The 26,427-nt window shown below is 44.1% G+C and overlaps 1 protein-coding gene across 2 annotated transcripts in view; it reads right to left on the bottom strand.

The window, feature by feature from the left end:
- Nucleotides 1–22,249, bottom strand: part of TMTC4 (transmembrane O-mannosyltransferase targeting cadherins 4) — a 57,925-nt gene extending 35,676 nt beyond the window's left edge. For both annotated transcript variants that reach the window (XM_019754227.3, XM_019754228.3), the window contains exons 1-5: nt 22,110–22,249; nt 16,255–16,470; nt 12,038–12,153; nt 10,689–10,905; nt 5,689–5,776 (exon numbers count right to left, since the gene is read on the bottom strand). In XM_019754227.3, coding sequence (XP_019609786.1) covers nt 5,689–5,776; nt 10,689–10,905; nt 12,038–12,153; nt 16,255–16,416 — 583 coding nt within the window. In that variant the 5' untranslated portion in view covers nt 16,417–16,470; nt 22,110–22,249. The remainder of the gene's footprint in view (nt 1–5,688; nt 5,777–10,688; nt 10,906–12,037; nt 12,154–16,254; nt 16,471–22,109) is intronic.
- Nucleotides 22,250–26,427: the final 4,178 nt, after the last annotated feature.

Here is a 26,427-nt window from a genome sequence, read left to right as displayed (position 1 = left end):
ACTGTGTCTTCCTAGTTTCTGTATCCATAACACCAGGAACTGGGCCTGTACAAAGGATGCCCTTACTGTTTGATTAATTATTGCTAACAGAACGAACGGCCGAAATTGCTAAGCCTCTCCGTGATTTTAGAACAGAATCAAACACAGTGTCTTATTGTGAATACCTTAACCAGAATTATTTTTACATACAGAGTTCTTAACTGCTTCTTGTCTGTGAAGGTATTACTAGTTGGTGAAAACTTTGCTCCTCTTAAAAAAGACTCTCAGCCACCATATTTATGAAGTTGGACCTTAATGTGATATTTAAGAATTATGCCAGAGTTATTCTCTACAAAGAAGTAGTTTCTATTCTTAGCACGTTTGAAAAGGAGTACGGAGAATGTGAAACTCAGAAGAGTTGCTGAAAACATACTGCCTCTGTCAACAGAGACTAAAAAAGGCTCCACTCACTTCCATCAGCACTGGTTTGGGGGATAATGAGACAAAGGGGGATTTGGGAGTTGTGAAGGGGAGGAGAAGGGAAGAGAGGGGAGGAGGGGAGGGGAGGAGAGGAGAGAAGAGCAGCTGGCAGAGGGAAGGGACTGTTGTGAGGTTGCCCAGCTGAGGGGCAAGGAGGACAGGGCTGGGAATCCGGTTACAAAGTCCCATCCTGTTCTGCTGGGTCCTGAGGTTACAGCAGGTAGGTCTCAAGGCACAGAAGCCTGTTGGTTCTCTGAACCCTGTTAGGGAGGAGTCAGAGAACTGCCTTATGTGTGGGACACAGGACTTCCCCCAAGTAAGCTAATAACTGAATGTTAGTCCCTCTCTTAAGAATCCACATTGTTCTGTGCCTACAGACCTGCAACAAGCTTGGGAGGCAGAGTTCAATCATTCCATGGGTTGTCTGCGAAAACAATGAGCGGGAACTGAAAATAGCAGTGAAAACCAATTCAAAATGATCGAGAGTGCAGCTTGAAGGATGGGTGTTTTCAGCCATCCACTTTAAACTCCCAAGAAAAAAACATTCTGATCTATAACTCAAAGCCTGCATGGGCAGGTGGATGCAGTCAGAGGACAGAAAGGACACAAAAGTCCACGGCCAAAAATAACTTTCAGGGTCAAGACCCTGAGGCCTGGATGCATGCAGAAGGGCTGCTCTTAGAGCTTTATATTTCCCAAAGACTAAATAAGCTGTCGGTGACTGCAAAGGACCATACCAGTATGGAGGCGGGTCCACAGGCTCCATTTTAATCCACTCTTTCCTTTTCCTAAAGAGGGTTCAAGTGAACAGAAAAACACAACCTGGGAAGGTCGGGCGGCCTGTAGACAGGTCAACAGGAAGGCTTCTTCAAAGGCTTCCTTACCCATCCATTTGTCTTCTAACTCTTCTAAGTAACTTCAATCAAATGAAAATCTATTCATAGTCTTAAAAGGGTTTTCACAGAAGTGACATCTACCACTGCTATTGTTGTACAAACATTAAATATTTCCAAGTGAGCTTTCTCGAAAACATTTGCATCCCTAACATGAAAGGCCTATAACAATTTCTTTATAAAATCTCTTTACGATTTTAAAGTAAACACATTATAAATGTTAAAAGAATGCTACTAGGCCAAGAAAGAAAGGTTATAATGCTACTAGCAGGTAATATGTTTCCATTAATACTGAAACATACTTCACTGATTTCTCATATATCAAAGTATTAATTGAAAAACCATCACACATTAGCACTTTTACCTTTGTTTCCAAAAGCTTTATTAAAAAAAAAAAAAAGTCTACCTTTTGTATGGGTGACTCTTGGAAATAATTTTATAATTTACAAATGAATGAAAAATAGATACATATATCAGAATATGTATCTATGGGAAGTGGAACAGAGAAAAGGTTAGTAAAAGGATCCAGGAAAACATATAACATGTCTTTAGTTTTTTACCATTTTATGAGAATACTCCATTAAAGGAGGCTAACAAATGTATCAGTTCATTTGCTAGAAGGATTTTTAGTCTCCTGATTGCTTTTCCATTATTTCATAAGAATAATTTTTAGAATCAATGAGAGGTTTTATATACCTCCTAAATAATGTATCGCACATATGTTAAATCTATCAACATTTAGTACTTTCTTCAAAGAGCCTGTCTGATGTCTTTGAAATTCATTCAGAATATGGAGTAGTTACTTTAAAGGAAGATATGTTAAAATTAATAAAATGATACTTCGTGAAACTTTAGAGCTGTCTTTGAGAAAAGCCAACAGACTTAATTTTCAACTTTCTTCATGAAAAAATAAGACTATTGATACATTGTTATCCTACCTAACTGCAAATTCGGATTTAACTGTTTAACTGCCAACTTAAGAACACGAGATACCATTGTTTGCAATGAACAGAACAGTGAGGCAGTAAATGGACCCCCCCCCCCCTCCCCTAAGTGATTCAGGTCTTAATGAAAAAGGCACACCATGGTGCTGAATGTTCTCTGAGGCTGGGGCAGGTGCAATTCCCTACCGCACCAGATCCCTGAGGGCCAAATGTCTCTTGGCAGTTTTAAGATGATCATAGGTGAGGAGATGCCCACCCCAGAAAGAGCTGGACATGCCTTATTGCTGTTACCTTTCAGTCTTGGGAAAAATCACTACCACTATTCTCTGTACTTGAAGCTGTTCTATTGAGCTGTCCCCAAACTCTCTGATGTGTCAGAAAAATGATGAGTCACAGGAAAAAGCGGTGGCTTTATCTGGGTAAAATAAAATAATAAGAAAACAGGGTGGGGAGTCATTGAGTGTAACCAAGTCTTGAGTGAGTATGGTACAGTCTGGGGCCACTAGGGTCACCCATCTACTGTGTGTCAGTGGAGTCACAGGTTTGAGACAATATGTGCTCCAAGACACACAACCTGAGCCCTGTGGTCAGCCTGGACATGACAAGATGGGGGAGGGGCAGTGGGTTAAAATATCTCACAGGCCCTTCCTAATCCACCCTTGAAAACTATTGATAATTTCTATATGGATGTTCTAGGCACATAACGATAAATATCTAGAACATCAGAACAACACAGCCTGTCCTAGAAGAGTTTGGAATCCTGTCTAAGTCCTTTTGGGGGTGGGGGGGAAGGTTAAAGGGAAGTTGTCTACTGCTTTTTCAAGTCTATAGGGTATACCCATGTTCATAGCAGCACTATTCATGATAGCCAAAAAGTGGAAATAACCCAAATTCCCATTGACAGATAAATAGACAAGCAAAATGTGGTATATACATTCAAGGGAATATTATTCGGTCTTAAAAATGAAGGGAATTCTGGCACATGCTACTGCATGGATGAACTTGGAAGACATTATGCTAAGTGAAATAAACCAGACAAATACTGCATGATTCCACTTTCATGAGGTACCGAGAATAATCATATTCATGGACAGAAAGTAGAAAGGTAGTCATCAGAGGCTGAATACAGGGGAGAATGGGGAATTACTACTTAACTGGGTTTCCGTTTGGGAAGACGAAAAACTTCTGGAGATGGATGGTGGTGATGGTTACACAACAATATGAATGTACTTAACGCCACTGAACTGGTACATTTAAATATGGTTTAAACAGTCAATTTTATGTTATGTACATTTTACCACATCAAAAATAAGGGGGAAAAGTGCACTGGGAATTAAATAACATAACTAATTCTTTGTTTTGTGTCTGTTAGGAAACTCCCAGTAATTTATAAGACATTAAAAAAAAAATCACAAGAGAAGAATCTTGTCTGTATGCCATTTTCACTGTAGGACAGCATTTCTTGAAAGGTACACTTGTTTAGAAATGCTTTCAGAATCCTTCAGAGCAAACAGTAAGGTAAGCAGCCTTACGAACGTCGATTTTGGGACTGATACCACTGGTCCCGAGTACAGGGAAGCAGACGAGCACAATGCAGTTGGTGGTGGCTTTGAAGTTAGTAAGGCAGACAAGCCTTACTGTGAACGTGCTTCTGCCCTAAGCAGCGAAATGACCCTGGGGAAGTATTCTGAGTTCTGCATCTGAAAAATGGGCAAGTAACTCCACCTACCTTAAATACTGTTACATTAATTACATGAGAAAAATATATATGCATCTACACACGTGTCAGCCGTTGGTCACTAACTGGCAGCTATTATTAACAGCAGTCATCTGTGTTCACAAGTAAAACCTTTCCTGCTGGAAACCCCTATTGTTACTATAAAAAATGTTGGGAACCACTCATATGGTGACAGCTTCCCTGTGAATCATCTGTCCCAAAGGTCAGCAAACCTTGTAAAGGACCAGGCAGTAAATGTCTTAGGCTTTGCAGGCCAGGCTTTGCAGGCTTCTATCAAAAATTTTTAAACTCTGCTGTTGTAGGGCAAAAACAGCATAGACAAAATGAAAACAAGTGGGTGTTCCTATGTACCAAAAAATCTTTACATATGGTCACTGAAATCTGAATTTAATGTAACTTTTTATATGTCACAAAGAGTTATCCTACCCCCTCCACCCCCAACCATTTAAAACTGTAAAAATCATTCTTAGCTTGTGGACTACATGAGAGGACAGAGTGAGCTGGATTCGGCCCAGAGGTTCCTGTTTAACCACCCTGAGCTCTCCCATTTCGCCAGCCCCAGCACACACAACATCCTGAAGGAGTGGTCTGTCCTTCATTATTAACAAGAGATTAATTCACAGCAGACATCAAGACTTCAAAGTGCAAGCATTAGTATATGACGATGATGTTAAGGCGCTGGCAGCCTGGGACTACACCTACGCTTTGGGAAACACTGTGGAAAAGGCTCAGGGAAGCCAAAGTACAGCTGCTTGTGCTCCAACCACTCTCTTCAAGCATTCCACAAGAAATAACCCCCCTTGCTTTCCTTTCTTCTCCCTTCTCCCCCCTCAAAATACAAATAATTGATTGTGATACAGAAGGAGAGAGTTCTCCACTCCATAAACTTCTAACTTCTTCAGGTACAGAAACGGAATGTATAACTGTTGCTGGAGTGGGCATATATAACTGCTATATAAGCTAAGTGCATCATATCCCATTTCTACGATAAAACAATTGGGAAGGTATGATATGACTTGGACATGATCAGAATCCATACAATGAGTAGAGTTAGAGTTATACAGGGATTTTCCTGTATCTCAGTGAGTGTACTGCTACTAACAATCCGGCAATCGCTCCCTACACACGCACCCTCCCACACAACTGTCATTTCAACTCCAACCACAGTGACTTTTTTTTTAAGTATTAATACCACTCTATTGAAAGCACAAGAATCTCATAGTCCAGGTGCATATTCACAGCTAGATATTTCAGCATTTTTCTGTTTTTCTCCACGAGGTTTTAATAAAAAAGAACCAAAAAACTCTTTTTTTCCTCCAGTTTTGTTGGAAATAAAATTACAAAAATCAATCACAACTGCTTTAATACCAAGAGCAGAAATTCTTGGATTCACCACCCAACAGGGTGCCCCCATGTGAACACTGATGTATAAACTTTGTATTAGGTTGGTGCAAAAGTAATTGAGGTTTAAGAGGTTAAAAATTACAAAAACCGTTATTACTTTTGCACCAACCTAATATTATTAAAAGAACAATGGAGTGAACAAGATATCTACAGAGAACTTACCCTTTTCACCCACATTCCCTCAAATGATAAACTTATATAAACGAATATTTTCCCACCTCAAAATTAAGAAGGCAAACATCATGCTTACTTTCTCTAAATGCTTTACAGTAGCCCAGGAAAGATAACAGAAAGAACAGGGCCCCCAAGAGGTCTGCACGGCCGACAACACCAGCAACCTTAAAAGAAGGGAAGAAAAAAGATTTACATTAAAAAAAATTTTTTAAAACAAATCCTAAACTCAGGAAATACTAACAATTCCTTAGAATATAATGTGTAACTACCCAAAATCCCTGTGGTCTTATCTTACAATAAGCTCTCTTATCACTTTTGGTCTAGACCTTCAGTTAACTTCTATCATTCCCAAGTGTGTGCACAAGCAATAACTAAAACGACAGTCTTTTCAGGGTAGTTTCCTGCTACACTGGTTAGATATGAAACATCGAGGGTGATTATCCATTCTGATCATGAATTGCTGGTGCATGCATGTGGCCACTCGAGGTGTCATGCAATGTGGAGAAGATTGAACAAGCTGATGAACCCAACCTGTGAAAGCCACCCCCATGAAAAAACCTCCTGAGAAGGATGCTAAGGACAAACAAAGGTTCAACAGGCCTAGAATAAGTACGCCAGTATGCCAGAGGGTTAAACAGTACTATTACTGCAGGAATGAAGCGAATATGCGATGAAAGTTCTTGAATACTCGGCCTGTAACTCACTCAATCAGGGATGCTGTAAAGTCAGCCATGCAGCGAAACGCAACAGAGCCTGACACACAGTAGGTGCTGGCTCACTGTTAGTTCCCCTCATGACTTCTGAAGAGTGCTTCCGTAAACATGAGGAGCAGAAAGGAATGGAAAAGGGACACAGCAGCTCAGGCTGAGGCAGGGATGGGCTCCACAGCAACTTGGTGAGTGAGAGAGCAGCTGGTTCTGTGGGACTCCCGCCAGGACAATGAGAGGGAAAGGAGGGGTATTTTCCAGCTGTGGCTAGCGACAGGGCCTGAGGATGGCCCGGAATCCCAAACCCTTCCAAAAGGCAAAGTAGGCGAAGCCAACCCAGAGAAGCTTATCCAAAGGGGCCTTTAGATCACGGAGGTCAGGAGGAAGAGAGAGTGAGGAATGTGGGGGTCAGAGAACAAAGCTCCTTGCAATGAGTGAAGGGGAGGGAAGTGGCTTGGATAAATACCAGGATAGGGGCGAAAACAGCCAGCCTAAACCACATCTTACCTGGGTACTTGCACTAAAATGAACTTTAAACATCATACATTTATTTTTAAAACAGTCTTCATTTGCGTAATTGGTGAAGATACATCCAAGTCTTAAGCAATGTACATTATATTGTCTGACACAAAGAAAAACAAATCTTAAAAAGTATGGCAAATGTTTTAAAGTAAAAAGAGTAGTTAGTCCTTACAATGAATTTCTGGCATTGTAATTAAAGCGATTCCATAGAAAAAAATGATAAAAGGCTGTCTCAGCAGCAAGCACTGTGTCTACCTGCTTGGGGGATGGGCACTAGTACGAAGAGACTCATGGGGAGGAAAAAAATCTGATTACAATTGTTCAACTATTTTTCTTCTCTGATATTTGCATAATACGTGTTTTCAGGGAAAGTTTTTTTTCACAAAGGCTATTTTTTCCTTACAAATAACCTGAAACACTCATGTCAGGATTTTGAAGGAGTTTCGAACAAACCTCCCCAAGATGTGCCACTTTGGACTGTGGATTATTTTAAGCTGAAGACAATCGAGACTCTGTGGGCTCAGGAGAAACTTCTGCTCCTCCCTTAACTACCTAGAATAATCTAAATTGAAAATGGTGCCCATAATGAATTATGACCAGAAGTAACTTTTTATGATCTCTCTATAGGGCAGGGCAAACTTCTAATTACTGAACATCTGCTCTTATCATCCTGCAAATTTCCCTCCTCCCCTGCAAAGCCCCACAGCATTTTAGGCATCTCACATCATTCCTTGGCTCAGGAGGCCATATATACCGCATGTGCCCTTTCTGTCTCTGAACCTCTCATGTCTGTGGGATCTCTGACTCTCTCGTGTATGTAGGGTTCCTGTACGTATATACATAATTAAATTTGGTTATTTTCTCTTGTTAATATGTCTTATGTTAATTTAATTATTAGACCAGCTTAAAGAACCTTGAAGGGTAGAGAAAAATTTCTGCCTCTCCCACAGTTTTCTGGAAAAATTACTGCAATCCCTCCAAGTCCATAAAGCAGGGGTCACTGCTGATTCCCCACTGGGAACAATGTGCACAGGGGGCATAAGAAGGAATTAGAAGAATGGGAGAGGGTGCATATTTCCCCACCTAATCACTTCAGTATTAAACTCTGGGTTTGTTGGATGGGTGAAATTATTACAGAGGCTTGATCTGCCCTCTTTGATACCCGCATTCAGGCAATTCGAAGTCTTCAGCAATGCTCCGAGAAAAAGGAAAGCCTACAGTTGCACTGGTGTCCTCAGGGAACCCCTGGGGCTGCCATCCTGATTTCCAAAGAGACAAGAGGCTACGCAACCCTTTCTCTTAGCTCACCTCCCTCTTCTGGTGACTGGTCTGTTGGAGGCCTTATACATCTGCAAATACCCCAGAGCAATTTAGGGCAGCATATTTGAAAATGAGAGACATTCATACCATGTGGGGAGCAAAAACAAAAACAAACAAAAAACAAAACCTGATTACAATTATTTAATTACCACTTGGGAACTGGGAGGTTGGAAAACTAAACTATCAGGTGTGACTGACTCATCTGAGTTTGCCTGGGACTGCTCCCATTTTAAAATGGAGAAAGTCCTGTGTTCCAGAACCCCTTCAGTCTTGGGCAAAGTCGATGGCTAGTTACCCAGAAGGCTGCAAAATGTAGGTTCTTATGTGCAATGAGCAAAAACATTCTCAATGTTAATGTCAGGACACAAATCACATAAATGTTAACACAAAAAAATTTACATTAATAAAACTTGGAAGGGCCTACACTGCCACTGCTTTCCTTTCATAAATGTAAACAGAAGCAGCACAATTACTGCCCAAATCCCCAGTCCTCATCCCAGGTCAATGCTGAATTGGGGTGGGCGGTGGGGACACCGCCCAAGGCTGTCCTTACAAATCTTGGCCATGCCCACAGCCAGAGCACAGGCCTGCTTCTCTGGTACTGGCCTGGAAACCTTTGGGAACTCTCCTTCTATTTGGTTCCTTGGGTGGTCCTGCTTTTTGCTCATTTTTAAAGCTGGGTTAAGTGGGAAATACACGAGGGTGTAGCTAGGAGGAAACTGAATACTATTTGTCAAAACAATGAACGGTGAATATACAAATTACCTGTCTTAGGAATGCTAATTTTTAATGACCCATAACTTTTCCTTGCAATAGGAGTTTGAATGGCTTTCAGGGAATGGAGGTGTGGAAGAAATGAAGAAATTTCTTCAGATGTTTCCCTTTTTCCTATAGCTCGACTTCCTTTGGCTCAATCTGAAATATCTCAAATGTAGACTTTTGGGGTTAACATGTTCCCAGATTGCATTTATCTGGGGCTTTGTACACATTTCAAACTTTTCTATAAACTAACTTCTCAACATTTAAAATCAGAAATTTAGAAAAATTTCTTTGGTTAATAATTCAACCATTTAATTTTGCTTTTAATATCACACAAAATTAGATAAGGACCAAAACAGTAAACCAGTATTTTTGCCAGAGATTCCCTTATTTCTGATCCATGTGTATACTATTTCTAGGTCCCAACAGACACTGAGACCATAAAGAGAACTCACACAGAAAAAAAATTCTATTTGATCATATATATACATACATATATACATATATATAGCTTACAACAGTTCTCAGCCTGCCAATCCCTTAAGTACTCTGAATTTGCTGAAATAAAAAAATTATGATAATTTTTTAAAGCTTTACAGTAATAAGATATTCACAGAACATTATGAGCATAATTCCACAACCTTCTTAGTGCCAAAGAACAGGTAGTTTAATAAAATCAGACGCTAAAGGCAGGAATTTTGCTCAACATTTTGAAACTTAATTTCAAGATGCTCAATACAATTGGTTAATATGTAGGTATTTAAATACATATGAGATGCAGAGATCTATTGTGAAGTAATAAAGTACATGCAGCATTTTATACTAGGTACTTCACGCTCACACAATGAATGACTAAAATCAAATCTTTCCCCCCAGCAAACATGGTGATTTACATTTTCAAAGGGTTCTCACGGAGTGGGAGGTAGTGTGGTTCCTGAAAACCCCATACAGTTTGTGCCAAATATATTAAGCAGCAGCTCAATGAAATAAAGGCATGGCCCACAGGACAGCAGGTTAGGTCCCTGCGAGGAGCTGCCAAACTACCTGGGCCAAGTCTATTAAGGGGAGGAGGATAATACAGAGAGTGAAGAAGAGGAGGAGGGGGAAGGTGGGGAGAATTCATGAGAAATTCCACAGCAGGATGTAGCGACCCACTTTTCAGTTCAATTCAAATTATGCCGGCATCTCCTCTGCATAAACCTTGGACAACTGGATTTTAAGTTCTATCCTTATATCTAACCAGCTACATGACTAATCTGGGATAAGTCCTTATTTGTCCTCCAAGTCCATTTTTTCTTCTGTAAAGTGAAAATTGTAATGCTGCCCCGTCTGATCCCACAGAGTTTTTACGACAATCACGATAGTATGAGAAAGTATTTTGGAAATTATAAATCTCTCAGTTAACATAGGAAAATTGCATCAGATCCTTTGCCGAAGAAAGGTAATCTCAGCGCTTAGACCCCTAAGCCAGACAACATTCAACATTTATACCTTTACAGCGTAGCCATATAAGCAAAACAGAAAGTGTCACCAGGGATCATAGCACACTGCCATGATAAAGTCTTCACCAATATGGGACGCCTCATTTTTTCCATGAGAGAAACCTGCTGCATCTACAGTCATTTCAAATGTCTGGCAGGGCATGGCTGCGTATACTTTCTACAGCTCTAGGAGTATTTAAAGGAATCCTGATTTAGGAAATGAACTGACACATGCCCAGCTTCTCGTCCTTTCACAAGTGCAGACGCTGTGAGCAGACAATACTTACACACTCGGTGTGTACTGGATGTACGGCAAACAGCAGTGCCGCCAGCAGGGACGATCTGGGGGCCAAGTTTAACCTCCGACCTTTACTGGTGTAGTGCAGGCCACCGAACAGCACTGAGAAGACGTCCACCATGAGCACCGAGATGCCACCGTGCAGGAGGATGTTGACCATGTGGAAACTCACAGGATGGAAGCCTCCCGACAAATAATAGTTAATCCTGTAGCAAAGGAAGGGTGCTCACACCAGATGCACACAGGCACGGGAAATAAAACGCAAACCGTCCGAAGGAAAAGGCTGGTGAGTGAAAGTATCAAAAGGAGAAGAGAAAGACTTTGTGTAATTTTAGTAAAATAGCACTGAGATAAATAACGCCTGTCAAGTTAAGAAGATTGAAGAAAGGTAAGAATATAATTAACTGCAGAGGGGAGAATGGACGATAAGGGGACCTCTGTGGAGTGGGACAGAAAATACTTGGAGAGGGAAAGCAAAAGAATTTTTTAAGTGCAAACAAGGCAAGACTGCATTCCAAGAAGACATAATACATTGCTCATGGCTACCCCATAGGGATCTGGATTTAAGATAGTCATGTAACTTGCTTACCCCCCACGCCCTCCCCAAAAAAGTACTCCTTTACAGTTTGTCCACCAGCCTTCTGAACAATGAACACTTCCTCATTGTCAGGAATTCTTATTTCTGACTAGTTTTCAATTACCAGCAGTTCCAATTCATCATTTCCATGCTTCTTTGAGAGATCCATACACAAGTATTGAATGCATCCAAGAAACAGCTATGAATGGAAACTTTGTGTGGTGACTAAATCTATTTAATGCAAACAGCTCCCTAATTAATGAGGAGGTGGTGAGGTTGTTTTTAGCTTCATTTTGTTTTTGCCTATTGACTTAGTAACAGTAGGAGGACATAACTTTTTTTGTAATGAAAAAAATCATAATTTCATTAGCTGTCCTATCTTGCCTTAACTCATTGTTTCCTCAGTAACCAGCAAAGGATCCAGCCTCCAAGAACTGTACAAAATGGAACACTTCACCAATTTGCATGGCCTCTTGCACAAGCAGCCATGTCAATCTTCTCCATGGTTAGCATCTGCAGCGCCAAAGTGGCGCCTGCAATGAAGTCTCCTCTCGCACGCTCTCTCGTCCTGTGACCTAACTCCTAACAGCTGGAACTATCATGTACTGCTTGGAGCCCCTCAGAGGTGAGTGGCTTATACTTCCCTAGGAACCCCTGACTTGACTCACGGACTCTGGAAACCTTGTCACGTACAACCTGGTACATTATCATGCACAAGACTTGGGTGACCCTCCCGTACAGCCCACGCTGTCATACCTCACCTGAAAGTCAGGACGGTGAGAGGTCGGTAGGACTTGTGGCTGGTGTTGCTGGTAAGCCGACTGCCCCAGAAGTCATGATGCCACAGGTCCCCGAGGGGCGTTTCTGCTCGGAGATCCTGCAGGAACACAATCAGAGGACATTCTAGACAAAGGAGTCATGACTCCTCACCCCATATCTAAGCCCTCACCAAGTCTTCTTCTTTAAAGTTCTTCATACCTTTGTTCTCCATTTCTCCCACCAGTCCTGGGCCAAGCCACCATTATTTCTTACCTAGGACACATGCAGGCCTCCTAGAGCGTCTCCTGTACCCTCTGACATGTTTTCCACATTGATCTCTCCAAAATGCAAATCAGGCCACTCCACCCACCCCTGCTTAAAACACTGCAACAGCTCTCTCCTCTTCTAGGACAAAGCCAATGTCTTGATGTAGAATCCATAGTCTGGGGTACACTGGCTCCCACCAAACTCTGCAGGCTCACCTCTCAGACTTGGTGATCCTGCTAATGGCCTTTGTCCAGTCCCTACACAGCTCCTGCGGTCCCCCATCCCAAAGGCTTTGCATGTGCAGGTCTCCACGCAGGTGGTTATCCCTCAACTCTTCACAACTCGGCTCCTCCCGCAGTTCATATCCTGGCCATTTAGCTATGACCTTCCTGAGCTGATGCAATTCCCCTTCTGTGGGTCTTGGGGTATCTTGCATCTATCCTCATAGCGCCTGGCACACTGCTGATTTATAATCATATAACTATTTTCTGTCTGCCCCACTGGACTTGGGCTCCAAGAGGCCAGGGACACATCGGTGTTTGCTAGGAGTTTACAGAAGGTCCTCAATCTATACTGAATGAATAGATCATATAGCAAAAGGAGATCACTATTACCTTTTCTCATATCCAATACAAAAGTTAATTTACCAAAAATATCCCAGTTAAAACATAAGTGTGGATAAACATATACAAGTTTCCAATTTTTTTTATCATGAACTAAGCAAACAGTACAATTAAAGAAAAAACAACTTCCACATAATTTTTTAAAGGTAAAGATCACAAAATATTTAAAAAAAACACTATACCTTCCTTACTACTAAGGCAATTTAATTTGGTATTGTACTGCAGATGCTTAAAAATGCACTTTTTTTACATTTAAGTATGAACCTAGATTGTATAAATTGTGTCTAATAAGAAGGCAGACACGGTCCTGTAGGATAAGTAACAAAACCAAATATTAATTTTCTGTTTAAAGCATAATTAGATAGGAATATTTTAGGGACTAGAAATTATGATGTACTAAGTAAACACAGCATGGTATATCAGTCAAGACTCTTCACCACAGTAACCTAAATCAACTCTGATTAACTTAAGCAAAAGAAAGGAATGCTTAAGGGGATTGCAAGTCTCCCTGACTACCGTGGGCTGGAAAACCAGGTCCAGGGCTGTGCAGCCAGATGCACGCCCCCAAATCACACTACTGGACAAACTGCTGAGGCTGCCCGGCTGCCTCCAGGCCCCCTCTTCTTTGCATGACTAGCTCCTGACTCCACCAGGTGGGCACACCTGACAGGCGAGCCTATATCTGTGTCTGCATCCAAACTGGACAGTCGTTGCAGCTTGTAACAACGAGAAGGTGGGGAATGCCCCAAACAGAGAAAAGATGTCAAATCCTGGCTGGCCCAAGAGAATAACCAGGGTTCATGACACACAGTAGAGTTCAGTGAGTCCTAGCTACTTAAATGCTTGCTGACTCAAAGGGAAAGACTTGCGAAGAGGCAAGAGATGCAAAGTTGGTCACCTGATACTCACTTTGAGGGGGAATTTCACTTCCATTGGGTATCAGCCTCAGAGGCCTTGAGCATATCAACCCCCTCTATGAGTTGGTTAGATATTTCCTGAAAGTTCTGTAATCCATCTACCAACTGAGTTTACTCAGTTACAAAATTGGAAGTCCATCTTCTTTTGCACTGTCCCAGGAGTTCTGTTTAGTTGTGAAGGGGTTGGGTAGACGATCTTTCCCTCCATTTGAGCAGAAAATGAACACCAAAGTTCTAAATATTTGATTAGGTGTAGCCTACACAGAGCAGCGCATGCTACAGGAAGAAAGGTCAATCTTTCCTCATAAAGATTTATGGAAAAGACGTGTTTTGTCTGAAATTCCTGATAACTCCACTGTCTCAAAGAAAATCATCATCTCAATGAAAGCAGGCAACTCAACACTACAAGGAAGCATCTGGAAAACAGTCCTGAACACCAATAAAACCCAGTAACAGCCTGTTTCACATTACTGTAGGCATGGTGCCAACGAAGGAAGGAGCGCCTTTCATTAAAGAGGAAAGAAAAAAGGGAGGGCTAGTGAGTTAACACAGGGGCAGTGTGAGGCTCTGCAAAACGCTGCCAAGACAATGCACAGCAGAGCCACGACAGGGCTTCCTCTGCCTCACCCCACACCGAAGGAAAGAGAATGATCCCCACACTAGGGCACCCGCACATCCAGTGGAGCTCATGCTTTGCCCTGCCTTGCTCACCAAAGTTCTTCCACATAGGTTCTGAGTTCACACTTTATATACCGTCATTAATAAAAGCAGAAGAGTCAAGAAACGCTCAATAAAATCATGATATTTAAAAAATAAAGTCATATCCTCCAATACTTGTTAGGAAAGCAATTCTGGAGCTATGAAGCCACGGATGTGACATAGTTGCTTTGAGCTACAAACTTCTTTTTCTCTTAGGCAGTTTTAAAAAGAACTGAAACAGAAACAGCTGCAACAATTGCTGGGTGAACTTGAATTACAAGGGAAGAACTTGAACGAAAAACAAGCATCAATAATGCTGTAGTTTGTGCCATCAAAATGGAGAAAATCAATCGCAATGTATTACAAATAAAATATCTGCAAGTCATTTCCCCCCTCCCCCTTCCCCACACTGAAAAAATGTTTGTCACATACAGAATTTTTTCCAACATTTTCATTATGAAAATGACGTTTTTCCTCATTTGGTAGAATCCATGACTTCAAAAATTTAAGAGCATTCAACAGTGTTACAAAGAGTTCCTACAGTTGCATTGCTAGAGAGAATGACAAGGAGAATGAGAGAGAGAGGTGGAGAGAGGGAGAGAGAGAGAGAGAGAGAGAGAGAGAGAGAGAGAGAGAGAGAGAGAAAGTATATTCCTTCAAACCTTCAAACTCTCTTTACTGGTTAAGGCACACACATAAAATATCTGCTGAGTAACTACATTGTCACCAAGTAACTACATTGTCACCTGTGTTATTTCCACGTTCTTTCTCCTCTGGGCCTTCCCTCTCTCCATGAATCTGTTTCTGATTTTCTTTTAGCTCCCTTAAATCTTTTTCTTCCCTTTCCACAAACCTATTTCTTCTTCCTATCTCTAGTTAGTGAGTGAAAGAGAGTATCACTTTCCCTACACCAATATAGCAAGCTCCCACTGATAGGGCAAAACTGGCTGGGAAATTGCAAATTCAGCACATTTGCGTCTCCGAACATGAAATGGCAGGAACTGCCTTATCCATGGGCAGCACGCTCCCTGTCCTCTAGCAGCTGTCATCAGACTGTCATGACGCTATCAACGAAGGACAAAGAAGCAGCCCGCTTGCTGCTGAGGACGTAACTTTTGGTGGGTGATCAGACTCTTCCATCATTGCAGCAAATGCATAATTTTTTTTTCTTTTTTTGGAGCGGGGGGTGGAATAGTTCTGGCCCATAGTTCTGGAAATTTGTCACAAAACCTGAAATACTTAGTCTAAGATTACAACGCCCTGGTCATGTAATCTTAGAATGACAGTCTCTCTGATACAGGTGTGGACTGGGGCCTCACATAGGGAGGGTAAAGCCAGAGGTTAGGTAGCGGTTGGAGACCCTGCTGTCAGCAAGAAAAGGAGCCCTACATCAAGATGCTATCTAAGAGAGACGGAAGTGATGGAAGGAGGACTCTGGGTGGTGAACACACAATGTGATATATACATGATGTATCACAGAATTGTACACCTGAAACCTATGTAACTTTACTAACCATTGTCACCCAGATAAACTTTAATTTTAAAAAGAAAAAAAAAGTAAAACAGATGGAAAATCTAGAGCATTATTGGGGTCCAGGAAAATGTTTAACCTAAGTTTAACAGAAAATAATTATTCAACACAAACTAAGACTATTATTGAGACATAGGCAAGTGGTGAACATAAGTTTATCAGGAATTAATTTAGATACAAACCTTATTGTTAATAATAGCTTCAGAGTCATCAAAGACAAAATCTCCATCATAGCTACGTGCGAAACATACAAGGGAAACAAATCCCACTACTAACTTAGCCCAGAAAGGAGGAAGAACAGAAGATGGAATGATGTCATCCAAACTGGCCTCCAACTCGGCCATTTTGAAAACTGCAGGCTGTCAGCCTCTGGCTGCAGCATTATGCTGGTTAGAAATCTGTAAGAAAATAACATGACAGAAATACTCATCAGTGCATTGTTAGGAATGTTTCTCCAGTGTACATATTTACCTTAAATGAATAAGAGTTAGACAGTCATTTTTTTTTTTTTTTAAGATTTTATTGGGGAAGGGAAACAGGACTTTATTAGGGAACAGTCTGTATTTCCAGGACTTTTTTCCAAGTCAAGTTGTTGTCCTTTCAATCTTAGTTGTGGAGGGTGCCATTCAGCTTCAAGTTGTTGTCCTTTCAGTCTTAGTTGTGGAGGATGCAGCTCAGCTCCAGGTCCAGTTGCCATTGCTACTTGCAGAGGGCACAGCCCACCATCCCTTGCGGGAGTCGAACCGGCAACCTTGTGGTTGAGAGGACATGCTCCAACCAACTGAGCCATCCGGGATCTCAGCGGCAGCTCAGCTCAAGGTGCTGTGTTCAATCTTAGTTGCAGGGGGCGGAGCCCACCATCCCTTGCGGGACTCGAGGAGTTGAACCAGCAATCTTGTGGTTGAGAGCCCACTGGCCCAGGTGGGAATCGAACCGGCAGCCTTTGGAGTTAGGAGCATGGAGCTCTAACCGCCTGAGCCACCGGGCCGGCCCTAGACAGTCATTTTTGCTGCAATCTGAGAGCATGTGCTCTCAAAAACTTGAAGCTGTGGTTTTCCAACTCTAGTGGGCAGAAAAGTGACCTGGAACACAAACTGATTCTCCTGGGCCCAACTGCAACCTACCACGTTGGAAACCCTTGGTTTTCTGATGCTGAACTGTCCTTGAGAAATACTGATTTAACGGATTCCTATATTCATCAACCCCATAAAGGAAATCAATTTTTATAGTTCTGGAACCAGTTTACAAAGTTAAAAAAAAAAAAGTTACCATCTTAATCCAATCAAAGAAAAATCAAGAAATATTCACTGCGGGGTCTTAGCACCTTGTATGTGGGGGCGGGGTATGCAACATGAATCTGACTCTGAGAACTCAAAACACTCATGCCGGTTAGATGAAAATCTGGGAGAGAGTTTCATAGAGATGATGAGGCAAGGCATGTGATCGATGCCTGTTCAGTGGTTCACACACAGACAGTAAACAGAGGATGGAGAGAATGTTGTAGACTCATTGATTTGGGAAAATATCTTATTCCAGAAAGGGCTGAGCTGTATCTGAAAGAATAGAGACTATTCTAGGTGAGGCTATGACCTTCAATATTGGTGAGAGAATCAAGTTAAAAATTTACACTTTTTTTTTAACTTTTCTTTCAAACAGGCAAAATATTAAAGCCAGAAATGTGTGCCTCTCAGCCATGCGTTTTATGTAGTTCTGTGGCCTTGCGTGTGTTACCTATCCTCTCAGAGTCCACTTCCTGTACTACTATGCAAAGCATAACTTCTCAGCAATGAGAGCTGCCTAAGAGCTTCCTGGCTTGGAATTCGCCCAAAGAAATAACAAACTACCTCCCCAAATCACCTTTTATCTGTCCCCATTCCCACCACATCCTCAATAGGTGCTTTCTTTGGATTTACCAGGATTATGTTCGGGTCAACTCCTCAGGTTCCAATCCTATGTTCCTTTGGACAAGTTACTTAACCTCGCTAGGCCTCAGTTTCCTCACCTCGAAAGAGGCGATAACTGTGCTGACCTCACATGGTTGTCAGGAGGGTTAAACAACATATCCGACTAAAGTGCTTAGAAAGACTGCCTGGCTTTAATGAATGCCCAGGGGACGTTAGCTTTAGTACAAGTACTTTCTTCAAGGAGGGTGAAAGCACAGGCACAGAGCTATTTTCTTTTGAAAATCCCCTTTAGTATTTGGTTTGTTGGTGCTGAGGCTCTTGTCTTCCTGAGTAAGGGACCTGCCCCCATTCCTTTCATGCTGAGATGGAGGACGATCCCAAGCCCCTTGATTGGCAAGGCAGTTTAGACAAATATTTGCTTCTAGGTCGCTCAGGGAATACCCCAGATTATGGAATCAATAAGTCAGCCAAATAGGCCATCTGAGGTCACAAGCATCCTTGCAATAGGCTTCTCTAGCTGAGTGAATGCGGAGACAGATCCAACAGTCACACTGTCCCTTTCCAGGTGCTGGAAAGAGATCCAGATTTTCAATCGAGAGAGGAAAGGCTCTGCAACTTTCACTGCTGGTCCTTTGAGCTTCTCCACCAGATGTAACTCATGCTCTCAGCAAGTGCTTGGGGGGGCGGGGGGGGGGCGAGTAATGGGGGAAGGGGAATTCCAGCTACCTGCTGCCTTTTTTTCTTTTCCAGTGTAAGGACAAATCATTGGTTAAATGCAAATTACAGCTACAAACACAAAATAGGTCACCATGCAGGCCCCAACTACTATGTCTACATTTCAGCTAAATTACTCCTGCTACTTAAAATAAATAAGACTTAATAGTTAGGAAGACACCATGACTTAACATGGAAGGAATAAAAAAGTGTTCTTTGGTTTAAAAAGTTAATGTGGAGGAAAGCAAATATTGTATACCAGTTTTAAATGCACAGCAGAGTGAACGCGATACATGGTCTTGATGTTATCTGCTTTAGGCCCAAATATTTGAGCATTATTTCACAAATGGTTGTCATGAGGTTCAAGTGACCTTACAGGAAGAATATTGAACCAGGAAATAATTTGTGCTTCTGAAATTAGTTGTCAGGCCTCACTGTCATTTCAGATTGTCTGTAACACAGACTAATCATTTTCATACTCAGGCAACAGTTGAGATATATGGAAGGCAGACTGTGGACCCCAGCATCTGGGGTGCCCTGCTGGGCCAGGCCTGGATGCCTGTGGCGTCAATAGAAAGGTTGAGTCAATCTCAGGACGATCCCCTTCCTCTTCTGCAGGGCCTTCAGAGAACGTAGTCTTACCCTGTTCCTGCCCTCCACATTATTTCTCCATTCTGGTTGGTTCCCCTTCTCGTAGCAGTTTCCCTCCCTTAGTATCCAAGGTTCCCACGTCTTTGCTGCCTCTGAAAATACTCACAGATACCGTTTTCGTTTAAGGCATTATGGTTAATGTGTATAGTGAATAGTTCAGAAAAATACTGCGGATTAGCAAGTGCAACGAAAGCTACTACAGCATGTTCGGAACCCATACAAAGTTCTCAAAGACCAGTGATTAAGAGCACGGGCTCTGAAGCAGACAGATTTGGACTTGCTACTTGCATGATCTTGAGCTACTCAGTCTTTCTAAGGATCAATTCCACATCGGCACAACAGGGTACCACTACTTACTTCAGGGGGTTGTGGTAAGGATTAAAGGAGAAAATATATGGAAATAATTTAGTTCTGGTTATTGTTGCTATTTGGAGAAATTAGTTCCTGATGCCTAGTAGTCCCTGACTTTCTGTCTTGGAATCCCCGTTGTTGCCCATCAATTGTCTACTCCTGTAGATTGCTTACCAAGGCCAGCAGTAGCCCATCAGGTGATCTGATGCCAGTGAGAAAAAGGTGCCCTTCTTTTGGGCAGACCCAAGGCATTGCTTCCCTGGCCAGGTGTCTGTGTGTCCTGCAGAAACTTCACAGCCACATATACTGATCCTGTTCCCAACTCTGCTTCCCCCTATGGTAAATGGCCTTTGTTCTTCAGTGATCGGAGCCAGGCTCAGCAGTCAGGTAAAAACATCCTGCCCACATGAGGTGGTACAGATAGGGGGACCATTCCCCTCCCTTTTTTTTCCTTTTTATTTTTGCACCCGGGTCATGAAATAGGAAGGGACACGTTCCATTTTTCTTCTGATGGGCCCTTGGCTGCATTGCCCTGTTCCTTGTCTCCAGGTGATGTCCTACCTGGGAGCCCTGGCTCTTGGATGTAGCTGGTAAGTTTTTTACATGGAGTGAGAAGAAGGAAGCCCCACTGTGGCCTCAGCCTCAGTTCAGTCCAAGCAGTGCTCTAACCAGTTTTACCAGGGATAAAGTTGGTGCTCTGATGCCTATCTGACATCTGTGCCCATTTCACACTGTGTTCAGAATTAAGCAGCCCTACTAGCAGTTGAATTTGGAACAAAGCAGAAGTCTCTTTATTCTCAACTTCTCCAACTTCTCATACCAGGCCTCTATTTTCAGGGGGTTAAAACAAATGAATCAATCATCAATGAAAAGGTCAAAAAGACCTGAAACAGGGCAGCCACTCTGCTCCCAAAAACAAATATTACTGAGCTGTGAATGCTGGGGACCCAGTGACTGCTGAGACAGCAGCCTGGACTGCAGGAAACAGAATGGCAGATCAAACCTAAAAAATGAGCAAGCCTGGAAAAATGAGCAGCACCCACCTACGACAGAAAATGCTTCCACATGCACTCAAAGGCCTGCTGGCCTCGGGCTGGCCTTTCTACCTCATCAGTAACAATCCTTCCACACGCCAGCTGCCCTCTTGCCAGGCTGCAATGAAACAGAGCCTCTGGATATCAGATTAAAGAACTCGATCGTTTCTGACCCAGTATCTGGAGACCTGACCTGACTGCTCCTCCCTTGGAGCCCTCATGGCAAGAGAGACGGTCACCTCAACCTCCCCCCAACCACATAGCGCTGAACAAAATGCTAAAGTGCTATCTTTCTCCAGTGATCGCCTTCCCGTTTTTCAATTCAGTGACACATGAGGCCCATGCCTGCCTATAGCAAGAATGACTGCGTGTGGTTACACATTCACAGTTCCACTGTCCCAGAAAGTTTCCAGCTTGCCAGTAGCTTGTAGCCATTTTCCCGTGGAAGTCGGTCTGCTTTACTTTACCCGATCTCCACCTGGGGCACGCCAGACGCGGTCGGGACCGCAGAAAGAAGGGAAAGGGAGGGTACCCAGGAAGTAGTCACTGCAATGGTTTCTCAAGGAATTCTCCCCGTTCATCTGCTCTCCCAGGGAAAGAGCAGAGTAGGACGATCCACAACGTGCTGGCTAGATCTTTCCTCTAACTCCTCCCTTCTTTTGTGTGTGGTTAAAAAAAAAAAAAAAGAAAGAAACAGACACAGCCCACAGTCACAACATCAACAAGACCAGAAGCCCGCGGAGTTCACAGGAGGTGGAGCGGCTGTTGCTCGGCTTCCCCAAACTCCAAGCCTGCGAAAGGGGAAGTGGCGGCTGGGTGACTCCCCGGTGCCCCGGCGGGTGCACGCGGCTCTCCTGCCGCTCAGCTCGGCAGCCAGCGTGGAATAGCTGTCACTCGCTGCTCTGCAGGGGAGCCGCCTTTAACCCAGGGCAGACGGCCAAGCGGCCCGGCTGCGCCCAGCCACCGCCCGCGCCACAGACAGCTGGCGGCCAGGCGCAGGGTGGCGCGGGGCCCCGAGGCCAGGTGTAGTAGGCGCCCGGTGCGGAGCAGGCAGGGTGATCACTGCCCGGGATTGAGGGAGCGCAGGAGCCGCAGCCCAGTGTGCGGACAGGGGGAGCACGCACCCTCCGCAACGCGCCCTTTGTCCCGCGTGCTGCTTACACCGGGGCGCCCGGGGCCCGCGTCTCCCGTGACCTCGGCCCCAGCCGCAACCCGAGTCCCGGAGCCAACTCCTCCAGCCTCGCCGCCGCCGGGCCCGGGTCAGCCCGCGGAGCTGGGGGTGCGGCAGCAGCGGGGACCCAGCGTCCACTCAGCGCCCAACTCTGCTCGCCCCGCAGCGTGCTCCGCCCAGCTCGGCCCTGCAGGGGCCGCCCCGCGCGTTACCTGCAAGGAGCCCGAGCGGCAGCAGCATCTCCCTCCCAGGCGCGAAAACTCCCGCGGCTCTGGTCGCCCGCCCGGAGCTGGGCAGGGGGAGGGGCCGCCCGCGCCGCACCCCCCGCCCCCCGTCGCGCCCCCTCCAGCGCCGCGCACGGCCCTCACCGCCCGCAGCTCCCCAAGCTTGCGGGCGGTCACTCTCACACTCCCGCCTCGGCCCGCCCTCTCCTCGCGCCCATTGGCTGTTTCTGCCGTCACTTTCAGCTGCAGCTGGTCCCTCTTCAACCCATTGGCGGATGCGTCGGTGACGTCAGGACAGAGTTCTAGTCCGCGGCGAAGGAGCCGCAGAGACAGACTCCGCGATAGAGGAGTCCGGGCGGGGCCGGGACGGGACGGGAAGGGGCGGTCCCAGCCTGGCCGGGTGAAGCGGGCTGCGGGATCCAGACCTCGCGGGTCTCTGCGGGCCACCGCAGGCCGGTCCTTTCTCTTGTTTTCCGCCGGCGCGGGGCCTTTCCCTACCTGTCTAGCGCTTCTTGCGCTGTCTATGGCGTTCCGTGGACGGGCTGCAGCCGCCCTGCAGGAACAGGAGCTGGATCGGAACAACCAGAACTCTAGACTTCTTCCTGTCCAGGAGGAGTTACTTCAAATGTGTGTCTCCACTTTCTGTCTCTCAGAACTGAACTGAAACTGCATTCTTCCATCCAAGGCCCGGCTGCCCCAGCTTTTGTTTTTAACAGATCCTCTTCCACGGCCCAGGGTCTTCATTCTGCTGACCCACGAACCCTGCTGTGGCGCTTCTCCTGGCCGGATCTCCACTCCCAACCTGATTGCCACTCTGACTCCCATTCGCAGACTACTTTGTCTCCTGCTTTAAGAAAAAGAGAAATTTAGCCACTTTCCACTGACAAACCTACAAACCTACTCCTGATTCCACCCCCCTCACACACACTTTTTTCCCAGTATCACAGAATCTGATCTAACATCGTCAACCTCTACCTCTTGTCTGGATCCCTATTATTATCATCATTTAATCAGTCCCAGGCCTTCCTGTACTCCGCATACCTTTCTAGCAGCTACCTTGCCTCTCTTAGCTAAGTTGTTGACAGAGCTGCCTGCACCCACTCTTCTAGTCTCCCAACTCCCCTTCACTTCTTGGTTTCCACACTCCATTGAAACTGACTTTGCTGTCGTCACCAATAACACCCACAATCACTAAATCCAAAGGACGCTCACCCTCGTTTTACCTGATCTCAGCAAAATGTGCATTACATTCCTCCTCCTTAACACATACGCTTTTTTTTTTTTTAATTGGGGAAAGGGAACAGGACTTTATTGGAGAACAGTGTGTATTTCCAGGACTTTTTATTGGGGAACAGTAGTGTTCCCCAGTAGGACTCCATCAGCTCCATCCAAGTCCAGTTGCCGTTTTCAATCTTATTTGCAGGGGGCACAGTCCACCATTCCTTGTGGGAGTCGAACCGGCAACCTTGTGATTGAGAGCTCGCACTCCAAACAACTGAGCCACCATGCCACTCAAGAGCTCAGCAGCAGCTCATTGACTTCATTCTAGTTGCAGAGGGCGCAGCTTGCCGGCCCATGTGGGAATCCAACCGGCAGCCCTGTTGCCCAGAGCTCGCGCTCTAACCAACTAAGCTACCTGTGCACTCCAACACATATACTTTTGGTGATGGCATACTCTGCTCTACTGCTTTCTGTCTCCTTAGCTTACTTACCTGCTTCTTGATAACCTCCAAATGACATTTTTAGGGTCTCAGTGCTTTCCTTTCATGTCACGATTTTCCCCTGCGTGATTTAATTCACTGCCTACGTTTCAATCAGTATATCCCAAATTCACAACACTCATCCTTCTCTGACCTTCAAACCCATTTGTCTATCTGTTCAGCTTCTCCACTTGGTTGTGTCATGTAACTACCGCAAATGGAACACATCCCCAAAGGAATGCACGCTTTCACTGTCTGCTACTCCTCAGGTCTCCCTGTAATAGCGATTGGTCCAGTATTTCCCAAACTCTGCCTTTGCCCTTAGCACCTAACAAATTAACAAGTCTCTACTTGCTAAGTGTCTATCAAGTCTGTCCACTTCTTTCCATCTTCACTACAACATATAATGCTGTGCTACTGTGTCTTCCTAACTCACATTCAGTGATGTCACATTGGTAGATTGCAAAGGGCCACTGTGGGATTATTTACACCATGGAAATTGACAAATGTTATGAATCAGGGCTTGATTAGTTGTTTTGCTGGTTGTCGCCAGACTTAAGAAAATGATGGAGAAAATTTTAATAATGCTGATTAAACTTAAAATGTGTTATGCTTAGTGCTGAAACGAAAAGATTTCAGTTTAATGGGCTTAATTTGCACAAGAGTGAGAAATAGTTTAACAGATCACGTATCAGAGTGACTGACAATAAATTTATTGAGAGAAGCAGATTAAGATGCAATTCCATTTGTGAACTCATGGTTGAATTACAAACATCGGTTGGATACAGATACAAGCCTTTAGCAAAAATCAACAAAAGTATTCCATAAGAACCCACCAACTATAGGAATTTGTAATAAAGAGTATTTGCATATTTTACCGTTATTTGTAAACTGTGTGCTACACATCCATTATATCAGTAACATTATATCTGTATCTATATAGATATAAATGTTGATATAAATATCTCCAGAGAACCAGTTTTTAAACACTTACTAGCACACTACTGATTGACATAGTTAGATTTCCCAGTGCAAAGTGAAAATAAAAAAGTTCTATTTAGTTTCACTATTGTTTTTCAGTTCTATACAGACAATGCAATCCTTATTTCCTAACCCCAAGACAGTTTGCTCTCACTGTGGCCCCTCTTGCATGGCACTGCTCCCTGTTGCTCTTAGATTGAAGGCCGAAATGCTGCTACATGATCTGGTCCCTTGCCTGCTGCTCCTTAATTGTCTCATGCCCCATCACCTTTGTTGGCTAAGCTCAGCCACATTGGCTTTTTATACTCCTACTGTGTGCTGTGCTCCTTTCCATCCCGGGCTGCTCGCACACGCTGGCAGCCTCCTTCCTGCCCTCCTCTGTGATACCTGGCAACTCTAATTTAACCTTCAGGTCTCTGCTCAAATGTCAATTTCTCAGAAAAGCCTTCCCTGAATTCTCTCTCCAAACACCCTCAAGTCCCTTTGTGTATACTCTACCCTCATAGTTCTTATCACAATTGTAACTAACTAACCACATGATCATTACATAAAGTCTGTCTCCGTCATTAGAGGCAAGGACCATGTCTGTCTTAACACCGGCATCCCCTGCAGCTGCCATGCCCACCACACAGCAGATACTCAACAGTGTCTCTCTGAGAACATTTCTGAAAGTCATACTGCATGTTATTGGCAATGCTGGAGTTAGAATTGGAATCTCCTGATGTAATACAGTGGTACGCTGCTCTATAAACTGCAGAGCCAGGCAAAATCAAAATGATATCATACCATGTGCCAAGCAAGCACAGGGGCAGGCTCTGTGGAGAATACAAAGGTAAACCTGGCGCTGATTCTGCCTTTCACAATCTTATGGTTTAATAAGAAGTATAAGATGCAGAGAATACCTCCCTGCTGCTGTTCCGTACACTGTCCCCCACCCCTTAGTCCCCACTCTTGGACAGGAGCTCTGGGGTCACCGTCTCACACAGAAAACATGCTGGGTGAGCACTTAGTGTGTGCCAGGCCCTGAGCTAGACCCTTTGTATATGTTATTTTTAAATTTCTCACAAAATGTCTATGATGCGAATACCATTATTCTCATCCTACAGATGAGGAAAAAGAGGCTCAAAGGTCCAGGGTCAAGCGTCCAGTGTGTTTCTCAGTGGAGCTAAGACTGGGTGTACAATTCAGGGATGTAGTTGGATATCTAAAGAACCCCAAAATGCCTAACAAGGTTGATATCTGGGGCTGGAAAGAACTGGAACCGAGAAGATGGTAATATTGTCTTTTCCCCTCATAGAGTCTCCCTTTCTGTCAGCCGCAAGTGTCAAATGTTGTTGGTGGTAGATGAGCCATTTGAATCTTTTGTGGCGGCAAATATATAACTTTTTGAGGACAGGTGCTGTGGGTCCTTTGCCCAGCTGCCACTCTGTAGTCTCTGATTGGTATACCATGAAGGCTGTTGCTGCTATCCAGTGCACACACAGTTCTTTGGTGGGACTGCTAACTGAGGTGGCAAGCAAGAAGGGAACCCCAGAGTCCCTTTACACTTGCACTGTTCCCAGGGCCAAGGGGACCACGTCAACAGGGTCTGCCAAGTCAGGGGATGCTGTGGACACCTCTGAGGG

The sequence above is a fragment of the Rhinolophus sinicus genome, chromosome 16 (genome assembly GCF_057876585.1).
Source record: "Rhinolophus sinicus isolate RSI-liver-muscle chromosome 16, RSI-T2T, whole genome shotgun sequence".
In the NCBI taxonomy this organism is placed as follows: Eukaryota; Metazoa; Chordata; class Mammalia; order Chiroptera; family Rhinolophidae; genus Rhinolophus; species Rhinolophus sinicus.
The sequence above is the reverse complement of the archived record's forward strand: the minus strand, read 5'-3'. Positions and strand labels throughout refer to the sequence as shown.